This window comes from Natrix helvetica (assembly GCF_964273705.1).
Source record: "Natrix helvetica genome assembly, chromosome: 1".
In the NCBI taxonomy this organism is placed as follows: domain Eukaryota; kingdom Metazoa; phylum Chordata; class Lepidosauria; order Squamata; family Natricidae; genus Natrix; species Natrix helvetica.
In genome coordinates, this window is record NC_138548.1 from 217762383 (window position 1) to 217779468 (window position 17086).

General features: G+C 37.9%; 1 protein-coding gene across 1 annotated transcript in view; it reads right to left on the reverse strand.

The window, feature by feature from the left end:
* TFCP2 (transcription factor CP2) overlaps positions 1–17086 on the reverse strand; it is a 49338-nt gene that overhangs the window by 15394 nt on the left and 16858 nt on the right. Inside the window, exons 4-8 of the mRNA XM_081936261.1 lie at positions 16569–16645; positions 13186–13291; positions 11177–11283; positions 7442–7594; positions 106–216 (exon numbers count right to left, since the gene is read on the reverse strand). Of these exons, the coding sequence (XP_081792387.1) occupies positions 106–216; positions 7442–7594; positions 11177–11283; positions 13186–13291; positions 16569–16645 (554 nt within the window). The remainder of the gene's footprint in view (positions 1–105; positions 217–7441; positions 7595–11176; positions 11284–13185; positions 13292–16568; positions 16646–17086) is intronic.

A 17086-nucleotide genomic window follows, 5' to 3' on the forward strand; every position in this document is an offset into this window, starting at 1 on the left:
GATCTAAATTAGTATTTGATTAGTAATACAGCACTGTTAGCATATGAACAACCCTCTTTCTTGAATCCTAGCCGAAGTGTTTTGTTCACAGATTTCATCTTTTACCTCTGTAAGTATTGTTGTTTCATATGAAGGTTGGTATTTTTCCTTCTCATGAGGAGTTCGCTTTTCCATTTTTTCTCTGTCGGTCTTTTGTTTTCTATCTGCTCCTTTGGGCTGGAAATTAAACATGTTTATTAAACTAATGTGTAAGATATAGGAAAAGATGATGTTTTCCCTCTGGTTGAGGACATCACAGTGTCCATTTGTGATGCACAAACAGAATATATAAATACACTATGACACTTGGCAGTAATAAGGAGTTGTGATTCCTCTGCCATTAACTGCTGCATTGCTGCCTTTGTGGCCTTTGACCATGAGGGTTGCAATATTCAGTTTGCTTGCTGTGTGTGTAGACTTTAGCTACTCTGTTAAAACAGAAGATTGGCCAGGGTGCATTATCATGTAGTCCATACTTAATTTATGATTTTATTATAATATATTATATCCTATATTGTATTGTTCACATATCATTCTCTCCCTCCCTCCCATACACAAATACTCCATGCCATATGTTAAATAAATAAATAAAAATAAACTGCTGTATTTGAGAGGCAGTAGAAAGCCAAGCCAAGTAATGCCCTCCCAGGTTTATTCAAGATCCTATTTTCATCTCACAATCAGCGCTGACAAAAGTTAGATTCATATTGTTGGATAAACCATCATGTGGTTTATTTGATATTGGTTCAGCCACTGTGTAAATCAAGTTTATAACTTACTCCAAAGTATAAAGCCAGGGAAGAAGTGGCAGGACTGGCTATATAATTTTGGGTCTTTGCCATGGTAGAATTCTACCCAAGTGCCTATTAAGTTATTCAGAAACTAGTCAGGATGTTTTCATCTAGAAGAGGCTAACAAAGCTGTTCTTTATTTTTTATTTATTTTATTTAATTATTTTATTTTTATGCTGCCCATTTCCCCTATAAGGCAACTCTGGGCAGCTTGTGTATATTATACAGGTAGGTTCTGCTGCAGAAATTGCTGCTTTGTTTTTTCCCCTCTCTCATGCGGAAAAAGGCTGTGAACTCTGTTCTGAGTTAAACAAGTATTTCAATGGCATAGATATAAGAAAACTGACGTGTATGTTTAATATAATTTTTTTCCCATTAATCCCCACAAGGATATAGCACTGTCCAGAAGAGATGGTAACATGCACTTCCTCTAATGGGTGTAAAAAGTTCACTCTGAAAATTAATGCAAACATGAAAAACCAGTTCCGCTGCCTCCCTGCACTTTCTGAAGTCCTGTACTGTAGATGTTTATCTATGCAAGCATTGTAGAATCTGTTTGAATAGTTATAACAGAAGTGCTCACCTTGTACAAGATTATGCACAAGGAGTCTTTTTTTTTTACATCCCAAGAAGTGTGGGTACTATCTGCAAGATCATCAAGTTAAACTAAAAGTGACCACAGAGGAACAATTTGCTTCACCAGGCATGCCCCAGATGCACAGAGACTAATGGGATGTTGTTTTCAGAGCAAAAGAATACAAATCCTTTGCCCACTGGAAATTTTCTTCCATCAGGTATACACTAATTTCTAATTTTAAAAAATGTCTTGACAATTGGTGATGGAATAAAAGTGGTGAAGGTGGGAGATCACTTACCACTTTACGAAATCTTTTGCTCTTGAATTTTTGTATAAAACTGCCTCAGATATACAACAAGTGTGACTTCCCCACTGCCTAATGTGATTTAGCACACAAAACCTGTGTTCTGAATTAGATTGAAACCATCACATGCCCCCATTTTACGATTCTTACCAAATTAAGAATGCCAAGTTCTATTGTAGGATGTAATCCAATACTGCACACACACATATAATTCAGACTTGTATCTCATTACATTTACATCTGAAAACTAGAATTAGAATCCTAGCTTCCCACTCATAAGCACTTAGGCTGATTCATACTGCTTCACTATTGCTGATAAGAGTGGATAGGAAGATTCAGTAATTTCAGCAATTGTAAGAGTGATGCTGATTAGAATGGAAACTGCTGGTATGGCTTCCCTTGATGATAAAGTTGAAAAGGTAAAAGTAAATGTGAAGGTATCCACAATGAGAGTAAGAGCAGTCCTGAGGAAAGTGCCATTTAAAAGAAGGAATTCCAAAAATTAGAAGAAGGCAAATCCTTTCTATATTGTTGCCATGAAACTGTGTGGACACAATTGTAACACATCTATGGAGATTCCCAGTCATCCAGGTCATGGTTGTCCCAAAGGCATTTTTTTTCAAGAGGCAACTGGACTTTCTGTTCTTTCTTTGAAGACATTTCGCTTCTCATCTCTCCAGAGCTGAAGAAGCTTCTTGGGTAAGAAGCGAAACGTCTTCAAAGAAAAAACAGAAAGTCCAATTGCTTCCTGAAAAAAAAATGCCTTTGGGATAACTGAAACATTTGTAAATTTGGTTGTCATGTGATAAGAGCATCACATTGAAAAGCACTGCTTGAGTTACTGAAGAAGAACGCGGAATTTTCTCAAGGAGACCTGAAATGGGGTGATGGGATCCAATCAAAAGCACAAGGATCTCTGGTCACTGATGGTGCTATCATACTGAAAGGACTACTTTTTACAAGGACACGTGCAATAGGAACATGGAACGTTAAAACCACAGATCAAAAGAAAATTGAAACTGTCAAAGCAATATTAAAGCATAATAAGTAAAGCATAATAAGATTAAGGTGGTCAGAAGCGCTTTATGGGACGTTCTGAGATGTCATAACATAATAATAATACTTTATTTACAGTCACAGACCAAAACACGAACAGTACAAAAGAGACACAGCAGCCAGTCACCAAGAGCCCAACTAAGGGAGGCTACAGCTCTCTCCTCTAATGCTCACAGCTCTCAAAAAAAACCTGGAAACCTGAGAGGTGATGTACGAGGAGACATCCCCAAGGCAATGCACAAACAAATCACAGCCATCAGGACCAGAAGGGACAATTTCAGGAAGAGACAGTAGCCTAGATCTGTCCGCGCTATACATAGGGCAAAATAGAAGGACATGCTCCGCTGTCTCAACCTCAGCTCTGTCACAAGGGCACAGCCGCTTATTAATCGGGAGCCTCTTGTAACAACCATCCAGAAGTGCTGAGGGCAAGACGTTGAAGCGAGCTAGGGAAAAAGCTCTTCTATACTTGGGAATGGCTAGGGTATAAAAATAGGAAGCCATCCTCAATCCATAGTTGTTAACTTGGTTGAGAGTCAGGGGGGAGCAAGTTTTACTGGCTCTGGCTCGTAGATATTGTAAATCAATGTCCACGAGCCATTGGACTATCCTAAATTGGGCATCCTTGAGGTCGTAGTTTCCCAAGGCATCCTCCGTGAAACCTAGCAGATGAAGTTTCTTCAGCAGCTCTTTCTCCCAGCGAGAAATATGGGGGTCCGTGAACACCAGTGAGAGGTAGCTGCCAGGAACTGCCAGAAAGAGCACCCAAAACCACCATTTAAAGGTGTTTATCCAGGCCATACATTCCACCAATTGAATGCCTAGTTCCAGGTATATCGGGGCAAAACCAACACAAGGGGGAAGACCCAGAAGTTTTCTAAGGAAAGCAGCCTGGGTTCTTTCAATGCAGTCCTTGAAGCCCCGTATCCATATGGGAATGCCATAAAGAGTTTGGGCCAGTGTTTTGGCTTCTTTGTAAATACGTAGGGCAGAAGGAATGAACTGGCTACCCTGGGTATAAAAGAATCTTAAAATCTGCTGGTGACTACAGGAGGCCGAGTTCAGCACCTGGGTTCATTGTCTAGTCCAGGTACCAGTGTTCTGAAATTGAATACCTAGATGTTTAAAATGGAAAACCTGCTTAACAGCATTGCCACTGATATCCCAGTTATACAATTTCCGGGCTCTAGTAAACACTAGTACTTTTGATTTATCATAGTTAATAGCCAAATGGTTTTCAGCACAGTAAGACCCAAATGCAGAAAGTAATCTTTTCAGTCCTGGCCTTGACAATGAAAGGAGAACCGCATCATCAGCGTAAAGAAGAAGTGGGATCTTTGTAGTTGTCAGCTTCGGGGCGTGGGACTCAATATGTCCGATGTAACCAGCCAGGTCAGATAAAAATATATTAAATAGAAAAGGAGCCAGAACACATCCCTGCCTTACTCCATTCTTAATCGGGATAGGATTAGAAAGTTCTCCCTGCAGACCACACCTGACCTGGCTGGAGGTCTGATTGTACAAGGACCTAATTAAGAACAGCAAACGTCTGTCAATGGAACTTTTAAGCAGTTTTGACCACAACAAACCCCTAGGGACTGAGTCAAATGCTGACTTTAGGTCGATGAAAGCAGTGAAGAGTTTGCCACCTGGTATAGTGGTATATTTGTCGACCAGGTGCGCTAGGGCAAAGCAGTGATCTAGTGTGGCACAGCCCGCTTTAAACCCAATTTGTTCAGCACCAATGATATTGGATTCCTCAACCCAAGTGAGGAGTCTGCGATGGAGGTATTTGGCATACAGTTTCCCAATAATGGAGAGCAGGCTTATGGGGCGATAGTCAGCTGGGTTGTTTCTATTTCCTCATTTAAAAACTGGCACAATAATTGCTAAGCTCCAGGAGGAAGGTACTCTGCCAGAGGGATTAATATATGTAAAGAGTCTTGCCAAAAGAGGAATCCACCATTCAGGGTTGGATTTTAGCAGATCAGGGGGAATAGCATCAGGGCCAGGAGCTTTGTCTGACTTAAGTTCGGAGATAAACTCGGTGATCTCAGCATGGGTCACAGGTTGCCAGTCAGGGGCTACAGGAGACAGCTGTGGGTCAGGCACGGTTGAACTTGCTGACGCCTGGTAAATTGCCAAGAAATGGTTTTCCCAGTCTCTGTTAGAGATGCAGTATAGAGAGAGATCCCGATGGCCCGTCAAAGAGCTGGCAGCAATTTGCCAAAATAATCGGGTGTCCTTCTGCTGGATAGAGAGAAGTAAATCCCACTTCTCTCTCTCTTTAGCTTTCTTTTTCTTAGCAATTAATCCTTTGTACTCCCGCTTCAGGCGGTAGTAGTCCTCTGGCAGGCGTTGGACCCCACGGTTGCGGTAGAGCAGGTAAACCCGTTTAATCTGGTTCCTAAGCATCAAGCAGTCTTTGTCAAACCAAGTATTACTTCGTGATTGATATAGACCACTCGGCCCACAGACGGCTCCAAGCTCCCTTTGGACACTGTTAATTAGTGATTCAAAGGCCAAGACTATCTCCGAGCCACTGCTTGTTAGTACCTGATTGTACAAGTTGAGACACTCCGGAGATGATAAAAAGGAGTGAAACTTTTTTTCAATATTGGGAGACCATTTGATCCTCCTTGTGTACGAGGCCACATAGGGGTCTAATATCTGAGGCTCAATGGTTGTAACCAGGGGGTAGTGGTCACTCTGCGTAAGGCAATCCACATAAAAAGCACGGACTGCCTCTCTTAAGGGTCGAGATACCAGTACAAAATCAATAACACTACTCCCACGTAAGGAACTAAAAGTAAATTCGCCAGCCAGATCACCTAGGGTACTCCCATTAAGAATTATCTTGTTGTGTTGGGCTGCTAGAAGGGCTAACTGGATGCCAGCAAAATTTGTTAATTCGTCCTTAGAATGTCTGGCTGAAATCAGATGGCCTATGGCCTGGAGGGTTTCTTGGGGGTAGAGTGCCTCTATCGCTGGAGGGACTTGAGCTCCCAGACGGGCATTAAAGTCATCCCCTATTAGGATGTCGTAACATTGTAACTTTGAACAGTTATTAAATGACATAAGTGAAGGGTTACCTGTACTATTAAAAGATATTTAGAATGGGAAAGTTGTAAAAGTAGAAGAACTTGCAAATACAGGATTATCTGGATAGGATAAATGTACTAGTTTTATTAACATACATAAAAGGATATAAAAGAGAAGAAGAAATAAATTAGAAAACCAACAGATTAAAAAAAATACCAAAAGCACATTTCATATAAGAAATTATTCAGCCTAATTTTAAAATCCTTCATTAAATCTTAACAGAGGCTTTCCAATTCAAAGTCAGAGAATTAATTAAAACCAAATGAGCACACTTTGGCAATCTGTGATAAATCTGAAATCTTTCCAACATCAAATGGTAATTTAAGCAAAGTTACTCTTCAGTGTTGTAACTTTAGCAACAGTAACGTAAGTAAGTTTTGATTAAGATCTTCTAATGAAGAATGGAGCCATATATAAAGAAAGAAATGCCAAATGAATAGGCAGGTTTAAGAAAAGACAGAAGGATATGAGATCAGATAGCCAACATAAAGTGGACAATAGAGAAAGCAGGATAATTTAACAAAGTTTCCCCTTTGCTTAACTTTAAACTACAGAAAAGTATTTGAACATTAAATCATGTTAGAATAGTGGGCTATATTAAGGATAAAGGGGTGCTAGAACACCAAGTTGAATGACAAAAACAAGAGGTTACTGTAATAATTGAATTTAGAAAAACAGCAGATCAGAATAGGGAAGAGAGTGAGAAAAGGGGGGCATATTGTTCACATATATATTTAGTGAAAAACTTGAGCTAATAATAAATATTAAAGAAAAGATAATGTCAGTCAGCAAGTTTAGAGAACTCACAGTTGACAGCAAAGAAGGAAAGGCAGTAGTTTTGTTTCCTTGGCCTCAACAACTAGGATGGACAGTGTTCTACAGAATAAAGAAGATTAATCTCATTGGGAGTAGGGACGGAAGCAATGAAAAACTAAAAAAAATGTTCATGAAAGGTAAGAATATTTCTATGAGAAGAAATATCAGAACAGTTAAGGCAATGATATTTCCATTTAAAATATACATGAGAGAAAAATGGACATATGAGTGGGTAGAAGAAAAAAGATAAGACATCTTTAAATTATGGATGTGGAAATAATCATTAACAGGACCATGGACTACAAGAATAAGTAATCAATCACTGTTGGGCAAAATAAACAATTGCTCTTAAAGCAATGATTGGTAAATAGAAACATACATACTTTGGGCATATGATGGTGAGCGATGAACTGGACAAAAATATTTCTATCCAAGATTGAGGGCAACAGAAGAAAACAATTGCTAAGTCAGTTAATTGATCTACCTGTCTAACCAGATAGCCCTGCCATCTTTATTATTCACAACAAAAACTTAATTTAAGACCCCAAAGGCCCGAACAAGAACATGTACACCAGAAATGCCACAATTCTGTTTTGTCTTCTTATGAAATAATTTAACACCCACAAGTTTTTTTTTAAAGCAGCAGGATGCTAAGATCAAGGTTTTTTTTTTAAAGCAGCAGGATGCTAAGAAAATCAGGATCTCTGTTCTCCAGCTCCTGTTCTTGCATTATGTATGATAAAACACAGGTAATACCTTGAAAACTTTGATCTGGCAACTGGCAGAATGCAAATGCTCCGTGTATTCCCCATTTTCGTTTTCTTTGAAGGTGTCAATCTGGACTCTGAAGGGCACACCTTTCTCGCCACCATGCTTCCTCATAGTGAACTCTGTACTGATGCAATGTACCTGTAAAAGAGAGCCAAAATATGCTCCAAACTGCAACAGTGCTGCTCATACAACACAGAGTAATAATTAAACTTTCGGTGTATGTCCAAGTCAGTTCTAACAAAGCCTGAGATTCTATCTGCATAGCAAACCAAGATCGCAGGGACATAAAGGAGTCATGGGGGTGGGTGGGAGGCATTTTCTGCAAAGTGTTAATAGTTGTCTTCTCTCTTTAAACTAACCTGGCAAAATACTAGACCTAACCAAAAAATAAATAAATTAAAAAATGTGCTTAATACACCATATTTGACATCTACGCAGAAACCATATGTGCACGTCCCTCAAAGAGAATGAAGAACAACCGTGGATGAGAACAGGAATCACGCCTGGGGTACATCAAAACATGTCATTTATTTCTCTTCTAAAACTTAAGCGCAGCCCAAGTTATTTTTTTAGCAAACTATGCAGCAAGTAAGTACAGGTAGCCCTCGACTTACAACAGTTCATTTAGTGACCGTTCAAAGTTAACAATGGTATCTAAAAAGAAATTTATGACATTTTTTCACATTGACAATCATTTCAGCACCCCCCATGGTCACATGTTCAAAATTCAGATGCTTGGCAACTGACTCATATTTACGATGGTTGCAGTGTTCCGGGGTCATGTGAACGTCTGACAAGCAACGTCAATGGGGAAGCCAGATTCATTTAATAACCGTGCTACTAATTTAACAACTGAAGTGATTCACTTAACAACTGAGGCAAGAAAGGTCGTAATATGGGGCAAAACTCACTTGACAATTGCCTCACTTAGCAACAGAAATTTTGGACTCAATTGTGGTCATATGTTGAGGACTACCTGTACTTCAATCGGGTATATCCAATTTGAAACTCCATAATCTCTTAAAAGATCTGGAAGACATAAGACTGAGATGTACCCCGTATTTTTCGGAGTATAAGACGCACCTTTTTCCCTCAAAAAAGAGGCTGAAAATCTGAGTGTGTCTTATACACTGAATACAGCATTTTTTGCCTCCCGAAACTCCGCCCCTTCACCAAAATGGCCATGCATAGCTTATAGGAGGCTTTCAGAGAGCTCCTGGAGGCTGGGGAGGGCAGAAATGAGTGAAAAACAGCCTGTTTTTTGCTTCCCCCAGCCCCCAGCAGCACTCTATAAGCTTCCTAAAGGCTATCCATGCCCTTTTTGTGGCAAAAAATTGCCCCATTTTTTGCTCGTTTTTGGCCCCCACCCCACCCCTCCCAGGAACACTCTACAAACCTTCTAAGGGCTATTCATGCCCTTTTTGTGGAAAAAAAATGGGCCCGTTTTTGTGAAAAACAGGCTGTTTGGGGGAGGTTTGCAGAGTGAAAAAAACTTTTTTTTAAATTTTCCTCTTCAGAACCTTGATGCGTCTTATACTCAGAAAAATATGGTACTTCCTTTCCTCAGCCTTACAGACATGATGATTGTTATCAATGCTAGCACCAAGTTAATGCTAACAATGCTCTGAAGCCATGATTGGATCCTGGACAGAGCACTATTTTCACTGGGAAAAGAAGAGAAATTGAGCAAGAAAAGAAAGAAGCAGGAGAAAGGAAGATGAGAGTTATTTTACTATTTTACTGAGTGACTTTAAACATTATTCTAAGCCAAGTCATAATGATGATTTTTAGTTTCTGGCTTAATGGGATGTTCCAATTCATTATTGTGGCTAAGATATGTGTGTGGTTCAGATCACATTAATTAAACCACATTGGTTTAAAATTCTGGCTCTGTATATGTATGAACGGAGTTAATATTTTAACCGCGATAAAGAAATAAGGAAAACGAATGCATACACGAAATTCACAACACTGAAAATACTGTTTAAAGTTCAAGGAAAATAAACTGGGTTAGTTTGTTCTTGCTTTGTTTAGAAGCTTCTAATCTTTTTTAAACAAATAATAATTCTAATCAGTATGTATAAAGCTTTATTTTGTAAAAATGGTATGCATTTATATTGGAATGGAAAGTGAAACATTGTTTTCCTTGACATAAGGATATGTGAACAGTGTAAAACAAAGAAAGCACAAACACTTAGGACACTGGAAGGCATTTTTGTGTGTGAGTGTGTGAAATCTACACTTCTCTTTTTACTTTTCCCTTAGTTATTTTTACCCTTGAGAACCATAAGGCGTCTATGACGAGAAGTTCTAAGATGAAAAAAAGAGACAGAAGTAGCAGCAAAAGGAACACTGCATAATTTCAGGAATATGATCGAGGGAGTTGCTCTGGGGACACATTATTAGGAGTGTTAGTTTGCATGATGAGTATTAACTTCTGATTCAGAAATAAATTCATTTCACAGTTCACGTATGAACCTTGCAGGAAAGTTCAGCAATTCATAGCTTTGAGATTCCATGCTTCTAATAATTACCTACGTCAACAAGGTGTAAAGATAAGGGAGTATGCATTATTCCTTAGAGTTTAAGGATTAGTAATAGATCAGATATTATATAGTGTATATCAGTTCTAAATTTCTCAATTACCTAAATATAGTATCACACCTTCTGAAAAGGTCTGATATTTTCTTCTCCCTTTCTAATATTTGTCCTGTAGATTGGATTAAACTACAGTAGATAGGCTCCTCTCTCAAAACGTCATAAAATGAACGGTAACATTACCAATTTTGATAGCTGGGTAGCATTATTGTTTAATTTATGAACTTCTCAACATTTACTGAAGCTCCAAGAATTTCCAGAGACCTTCATCATTTGTGATGAAGAAGTTGATCTTAAAATAAAAGCAATGCTGTTTTGAATTGAAACATGGTAATTATGAATCCTAAATTATATTTAGTCATTCATTGTCCAGAATTACATCAAAGCAAAGAAGGATGGTCAATAAACAGGCTGGGTTTACACATTGCATTACAGCAAGTTTGGCTTGTGTTTGACTTGTATTTCCCCAGTTGTATCTCCAGAATAAATATTCTACAAATTCTAATTAAACAAACAATAGCATAGCAGAATCTCTAACTTTAACACATATGTTTAAATACAATAATAGAAAATCCAACCCCAAAAGTGGGAAAAACAAGAAATTGTGAATTTATTATTGTGATGGGCTACAGTATATAGGTTACATGGTAACTAGATTACAATATTTCAGTCAAAACACAAATCACATATAATCACACATGCTCTGTAGTATTTTCTAAGTTCTGTTCTCTTGTACTCCAAGCATCAATACTTTAAGATATCTATTCAAATCTTATCATGTTCCTTCACTATGTATGCTTAAAGATATGCTGTCACATTATATGCATGATAGAAGAACACGTTATTCGTATAAAAAATACATAAATTTACAAGAATAAGTCAATCAATACTTTGCTTGCTGTAAGTTATCTATCTATCTATCTATCTATCTATCTATCTAAATCAATCAATCAATCAATCAATCTATCTATCTATCATCTATCTATCATCTATCTATCATCTATCTATCTATCTATCATCTATCTATCTATCTATCTATCTATCTATCTATCTATCTATCTATCTATCTATCTATCTTTATATGGCTATCTGTCTCACAAAACATGACTCTTCTCGATTTACCTGAATAAATACGGAAGTTCTCTTTGAAGGATCCCAAAGAAACTCTACTGTATTCAATTGTGTTGGATTTGCTCTGGGATCTATTATACCCACAGACATTGGAATATCTAAGGACAAAAAAAATAGCCACACTTTAGCACAGAAGATAATACTTAACAGGTCCATTCCAGTCCAAGTAAAATAATGTAACAACTAATGCCAAGATTCTACAATCAAAACATGAACTGTACTCACAAGCAACAATCGTACTGAATAGGAAACTACCAATGATACTCTACTCTACTGAGTATACAAGTTTACTACAAGTAAAACAATTAAGAATGTTGGAATTAGCAAGTTTGACAGAATGCAGACCAAGGGACAAACTAAAGGCAAAATATGTGTATGTATGATTTAATTGAACTATAGGCATTATCTCTTTGGCCATTCGTGCCTCCGTTCAAGTGAAGATTTTTGTGAGCGACCAAAGTTATAAGAGAACCAGTTTGTTGGTTAAGATATCAGGCTAGAAATTGGAAGACCATGAGTTGTAGATCTGTCTTAGGCATGAAGCCAACTGGATCACCTTAGGCCAGTCATTTTCTCTCAGGTCTAGGAAAGAAACAAGGGCAAACCGAGACATCTTGCCAAGAAAACTGCAGGGACCAGTTCAGGTAATTGTCAAGAATCAAAACTGAACTGAACACACAAAAAATTATGATATATGATAGCTAAAGCATAACTTAATGGTAAGAGAAAAAAGGGTTTATGTTGGGAAATAACCTGAAAAATGTACATGTGTGCAAAGACTGTATCAATATATGAGATGTTCCAAGCCAAGTTAAGAAGGAATAGAAAATTCTTCAAATCATTTGAATAAAAATTCTTGTATTTTAAATGGCCATGATCTGCTTCCTCCAACTTTTCAAGGCTTTCTCACATTTCAACTCTCTGATTTCTATCTATAAATAAGAACTAGTATTTTTATTTCTTTCTTAATGGAGAGCTAGCAAAGATTCAGTATTTCTAGTATACAGAGGACTTGTAAGGATATTTTCGTCAAGTCACTCAAATAAAAACAAAAGCAACGGATTACACATAACACAACTGTGTAGAAATAGGAGACAGGGTGAAACTCTTTTAAGAATTTTACACAGGTCTTAACTTTCACTAGAAGCACTGGAATCCTTTACTCAGAAATTCAATCCACTTTGTTTCTAGGGGAAAAAAACAAGATTGCTGCTATAATTCCCTACCTATATAGAACACTCTGATTGTGTTCTATAGGAAAAATACACAAATGAAATAAGATATGCTTTCCCAATTTAAAGCTACTTTCAACTGATTAATCGTACAGGAATATGAAGCCAGAAAAACCTAAAAAGATCTCTATGAGGATTTTAGCCACAAGGGCCTAAACAATGCAATCCAAGCAATAATGCAGCCTGAACAGAGTACAGGATTGCGACATAAAATTGTTTAAGAGGGCAAATCACACAAGGTAGTTAGTCCAAGCAATCAAAAATAAATCTTCCATGGGAAAATAATATAGATTCAAATGATGTAAACCAAGGAGGAAAACTACTTTCCCAAAGCAATAATGGAAGGTAAAGGTTCCCCTCACACATATGTGGTAGTCATTCCCGATTCTAGGGGGTGGTGCTCATCTCCATTTCAAAGCCGAAGAGCCAGCGCTGTCCGGAGGTCATGGTCATATGGCCGGCATGACTAAATGCTGAAGGCGCTCGGAAAGCTGTAACCTTCCCATCAAAGATAGTTACTATTTTTCTATTTGCAATTTTACATGCTTTCGAACTGCTAGGTTGGAAGAAGCTGGGATGAGTAACGGGAGCTCACTCCGTTACACGGCGCTAGGGATTCGAACCGCCGACCTTTCTGATCGACAAGCTCAGCATCTTAGCCACTGAGCCACCACATCCATTTTAATAATGGAAAGTAAGCTGTTAAAAGAAAATGCTTTCCAAATTCTGTAACATAATAGCAGTCCAGATTTACGGGGGGAAACTCACCAATATCCAGTATCCTGTCCCCTGGCCTGTTCCACCTCCAGCCCTCCAATTGTTGATGCTCTGTGTACTGCAGCCGGCGATCATGGAACACCACTCTAAATATACTCTAAGAAACAAATGAACTTCCCATTGAGCATAATTAACATGTTGAAATGCAAGCAGGTTTAAAAGAAAACCAATCAATGATTGAAAACAAGATGATTCTTGGAAGTGTTTTCCAAAAATATGCCCTCACGAGGTCTATCTGCAATAACATTCATGAATTATATGGATGGAAAATATTTAGCTTAACATTAACACCAATCAGCAATTCAAATTCATGTTTCTATTTATAACAAGAGACACATAAAAGCCAAGATTCACTTCCACACAGCACTGCATTCTAAAGCAGAATACTAGAGCAACGTGTGAAAAGGTTCCAAATTTCTCAAAGGACTAGTTCAAATATGATTATAAACGTGAGTCAAGGGAATGCATGAACAGGTTTTGCTTCTGAGTGGATGTTCTATCCAAGACATTTGAATTACAATTTACAGGTAGTCCTCAGGTTACAACCACTCAAAATTGGCCATTCAAAATTATGAGAGTGCTGAACAAGAGGGACTTACAATCAGTCCTTGGAATTCAAGCTGAGGCAGCGTCCTGCGGTTATGTGACAGCAATTTGGGCACTCGGTGTCTGGCTGACAATTAAAACATTGCCACAAACCATGGTCACGCATAGGCCATTTCTGATGTTCTATCAGCTTCACACAAGCAAAGTCAATGGGGAAGCCAGCAGGAAGTTGGAAGTTACTCCTGCTCCAGCCGTCCTTTTGCCCGTGGTGTCTGGCACAACAACCTCTGCTACCCCAGCAGCTGCATACAGCACCCCATCCCCACCTGCACTCGATAGCACCTGCTCGCAGTATCCCTCCTACCCACCTATAGCTATCATCATGCCTGGGACTTCCACCTCTTCTTGCTTGACAACACTCATAGTCCTGTGATTATGATAGTAACTGGGACTGTCAGGATTGCCATCCCTAAGCAATGCAGTCATGTGACATTGCCTTTATGACTGCATTGCTTAGCAAAAAAAAATTCTGGTGCAAATCGCCATTGTAACCCAAGGGCTACCTGTACTTTCATGATTATTTGCCACAATTTAGTATTCCCATGGAGGGATGTGTATCATGTGATCCATTTGGATGTGCCTTGTAATTCAGCACCAGCTACGATAACAAAATAAGATGTTCAGTAAGGTTATTCTTACGGGGAGCATCCCCAACGTACTGAATACTTCCATGATTTCTAAGCACTCCAGAGGCCAAAAGGCTAGAAATTATCACGGTATTCAGAGGAGGGAAACTATCATTATTAGTCAATAGTAGATGATATAATGAATCCACTTTCTATATCAGGCCCCAAAATGTGATTAATTCCAAAAGCTTAGACTTCCAAGTTTTAAAAAATGCAGTATTAGAAGAATCGACTGTTAGCAACAGACTCATTATCTGTAACATAGGTAATATATTTGGGTGAAGTACGCATACACACAAGAAGAAAAATGCTACATGTAGTACTCATCACCTATCTTAGCTACTGTTTAATTAATCCTTGTGTGTATGCCTTCAAGTCAGTCTTGACTCCTGGCAACAATCTGGACAAAATCCCTGCAGTTTTCTTGACAATATTTTTGGAAATAGTTAGTCAGTGCCTTCTTCCTAAGGTTGACAGAGAGTGACTGCCCCAAAGTCAATTAGCTGGTTTTGGGCCTAAGGCAGGACTGAACCTTAATCTCTTGGCTTCTAATCTGACGCCTTTATTTACTAAACAAAATTGGCTCTGTTTAATTTACATAAGGAGTTACAAAACAGGATTCTTTGAATAAAATATTTTTCATGGCAGTAACTTTTTATATGTCCACCAATTTTATATTAATAAACATATTCAAGTATAAGCTATAGCCAGAGTGCAAAAGACAGTTACTTATATAATTTAAAACAAAGCCATGATTGTCTAAATATTTAAGGAATAGTTTACAGCACACTGAAAGTATTCATGTACCTTCCATGTTAGTGTGTTTTGTCCAGGATATCATTCTATCTTAGAAAAATGTCCAGGTTAATGTTATAAATTCCATAACATGGAACAACCAACCAGGCTGGCATTAATAAAAATGCAGAGACCATATCACACTTGGGTTGAAAAGTATCGAACTGGCTGCCTGTTGCTACCCAGAAAAATATATATAATGAGGTGGATATTATTTTTAAAGCCTTATGTAGATTAGGTACAAGCTATCTGGGGAATATATTTTTTTCTATAGTAACCTTACTGAACTTCCTCTGTAGTTGCTGCAAGCTGATTTGAAGGACCTGGGGTCAAGCCTTCTCTGCTGCCACTTCAGTTCTTTAAAGTGTACTTCCCAAAAGGTTCCTATCCACTTCATTAGCTTTTTAAAAACCCTTATAACACATTTTACTTATAATTATTTTTACTAGAATGGTAAATTTACATTGCTATTTTAACTGTTTTAATACACTGATTTTAAATCTATTTTAATTCTTAACCCCCAAGAGATTTCAAAGGTCAGAAATTTACTTAGTTAAATAAATACTTTTTGCTATTTAAGGTAGGGTATGTTTTAGCTCAAAGAACCCGAATCTCAAACGATGGGGGTTGCAATGGAGATGATTTCCCTACTTTGTGTATTACTTCAGTTTGTCTTCCAGCAGTAGATAAAAAAGAACATTTGTTCCTGCAATTTCTGCTGTCTAAACATTGCTAAATTTTCCTGCTTTATGTTTGAGTAAATATAAAGCAAGCTTACAACTGAAGTTATTCTTCTATCTTACTTTGATGCTGAACCTTCTACTGCCTCCTGAGCTTCATGCAAAACAAAAATAGTGAGATAGTGGGGGAGGGGGGGAGTGTCCTACTTGTGTTTTATGCTATTTTGCCATCCCTCTTAAAAATCGTCTCTTACTATACTACTACATTACTAAACTGTGGCCAGCCACACATTCACAAGCTTGATTCAACATCATCTAACAATCTTTTTAATTGATGTGTCTTTGGACAATTCAGTGAAATGTAACACTTTAAGAGATACAAATTTCTTCTGCCTTATTTATTAACTTTGCGATATTTATGCTTTTGAGTAGCAAGGGCTTCTCATTCATCGGTGGCCTACGCACATAATTTATCACCCACTAATCTTTCATTTTGCTGCTCAATAAATTGCCATTTCTAACATCACTACCAAGATTTGTTGGAATGGTGTACGTGACTGCATCACTTTGGATAATTTACTATCATTTATTACCTGGAAAACATGTTTATGGAAAAATGATTAAGTTTTCTCTCACATATTTTGGGAAAAGACAGATTATTATATACCTTTACAAGCTTCCCATTTAGTTCAGGTAATTCCCCCATTTTCCTGTTATCCAGCATTCTGATTTCATAAGACTGGCCTGAAAAAGAAAATATATTTGCAGTTATGCTTTAAACAAAAAAGGATTGGGTGTCTCAGTCAGTAGGAAAAAGTAAGCAACTGACTGTCCCCAGAATGTATAAGAAGCAATGAAAAAGGGCCGTTTTGTGTAAAGGTATATCTGTATCACTATATACTCCTGTTAGAATAATTGGCCTTTTGTTAGGTCTGAACTTGATTGAACCAGAAATGACTTGAAATATTGGTGGTCAGTTGTGTTACACTGAACTGTATTAAGCTATGAGAAATGTAAAAACAGGGATATCAACTAATCTTTTACCTCTCCAGTTACACTGATCCAATTAGGAGATACTACAGATTGATGCAGCAGTGTCCAGTCATGACACTTCTAATAAAGTCTGTATACAGCTAATATGCCCATGACATTTTTCACCTACCAGAATTATCATCAGCCTTTCTC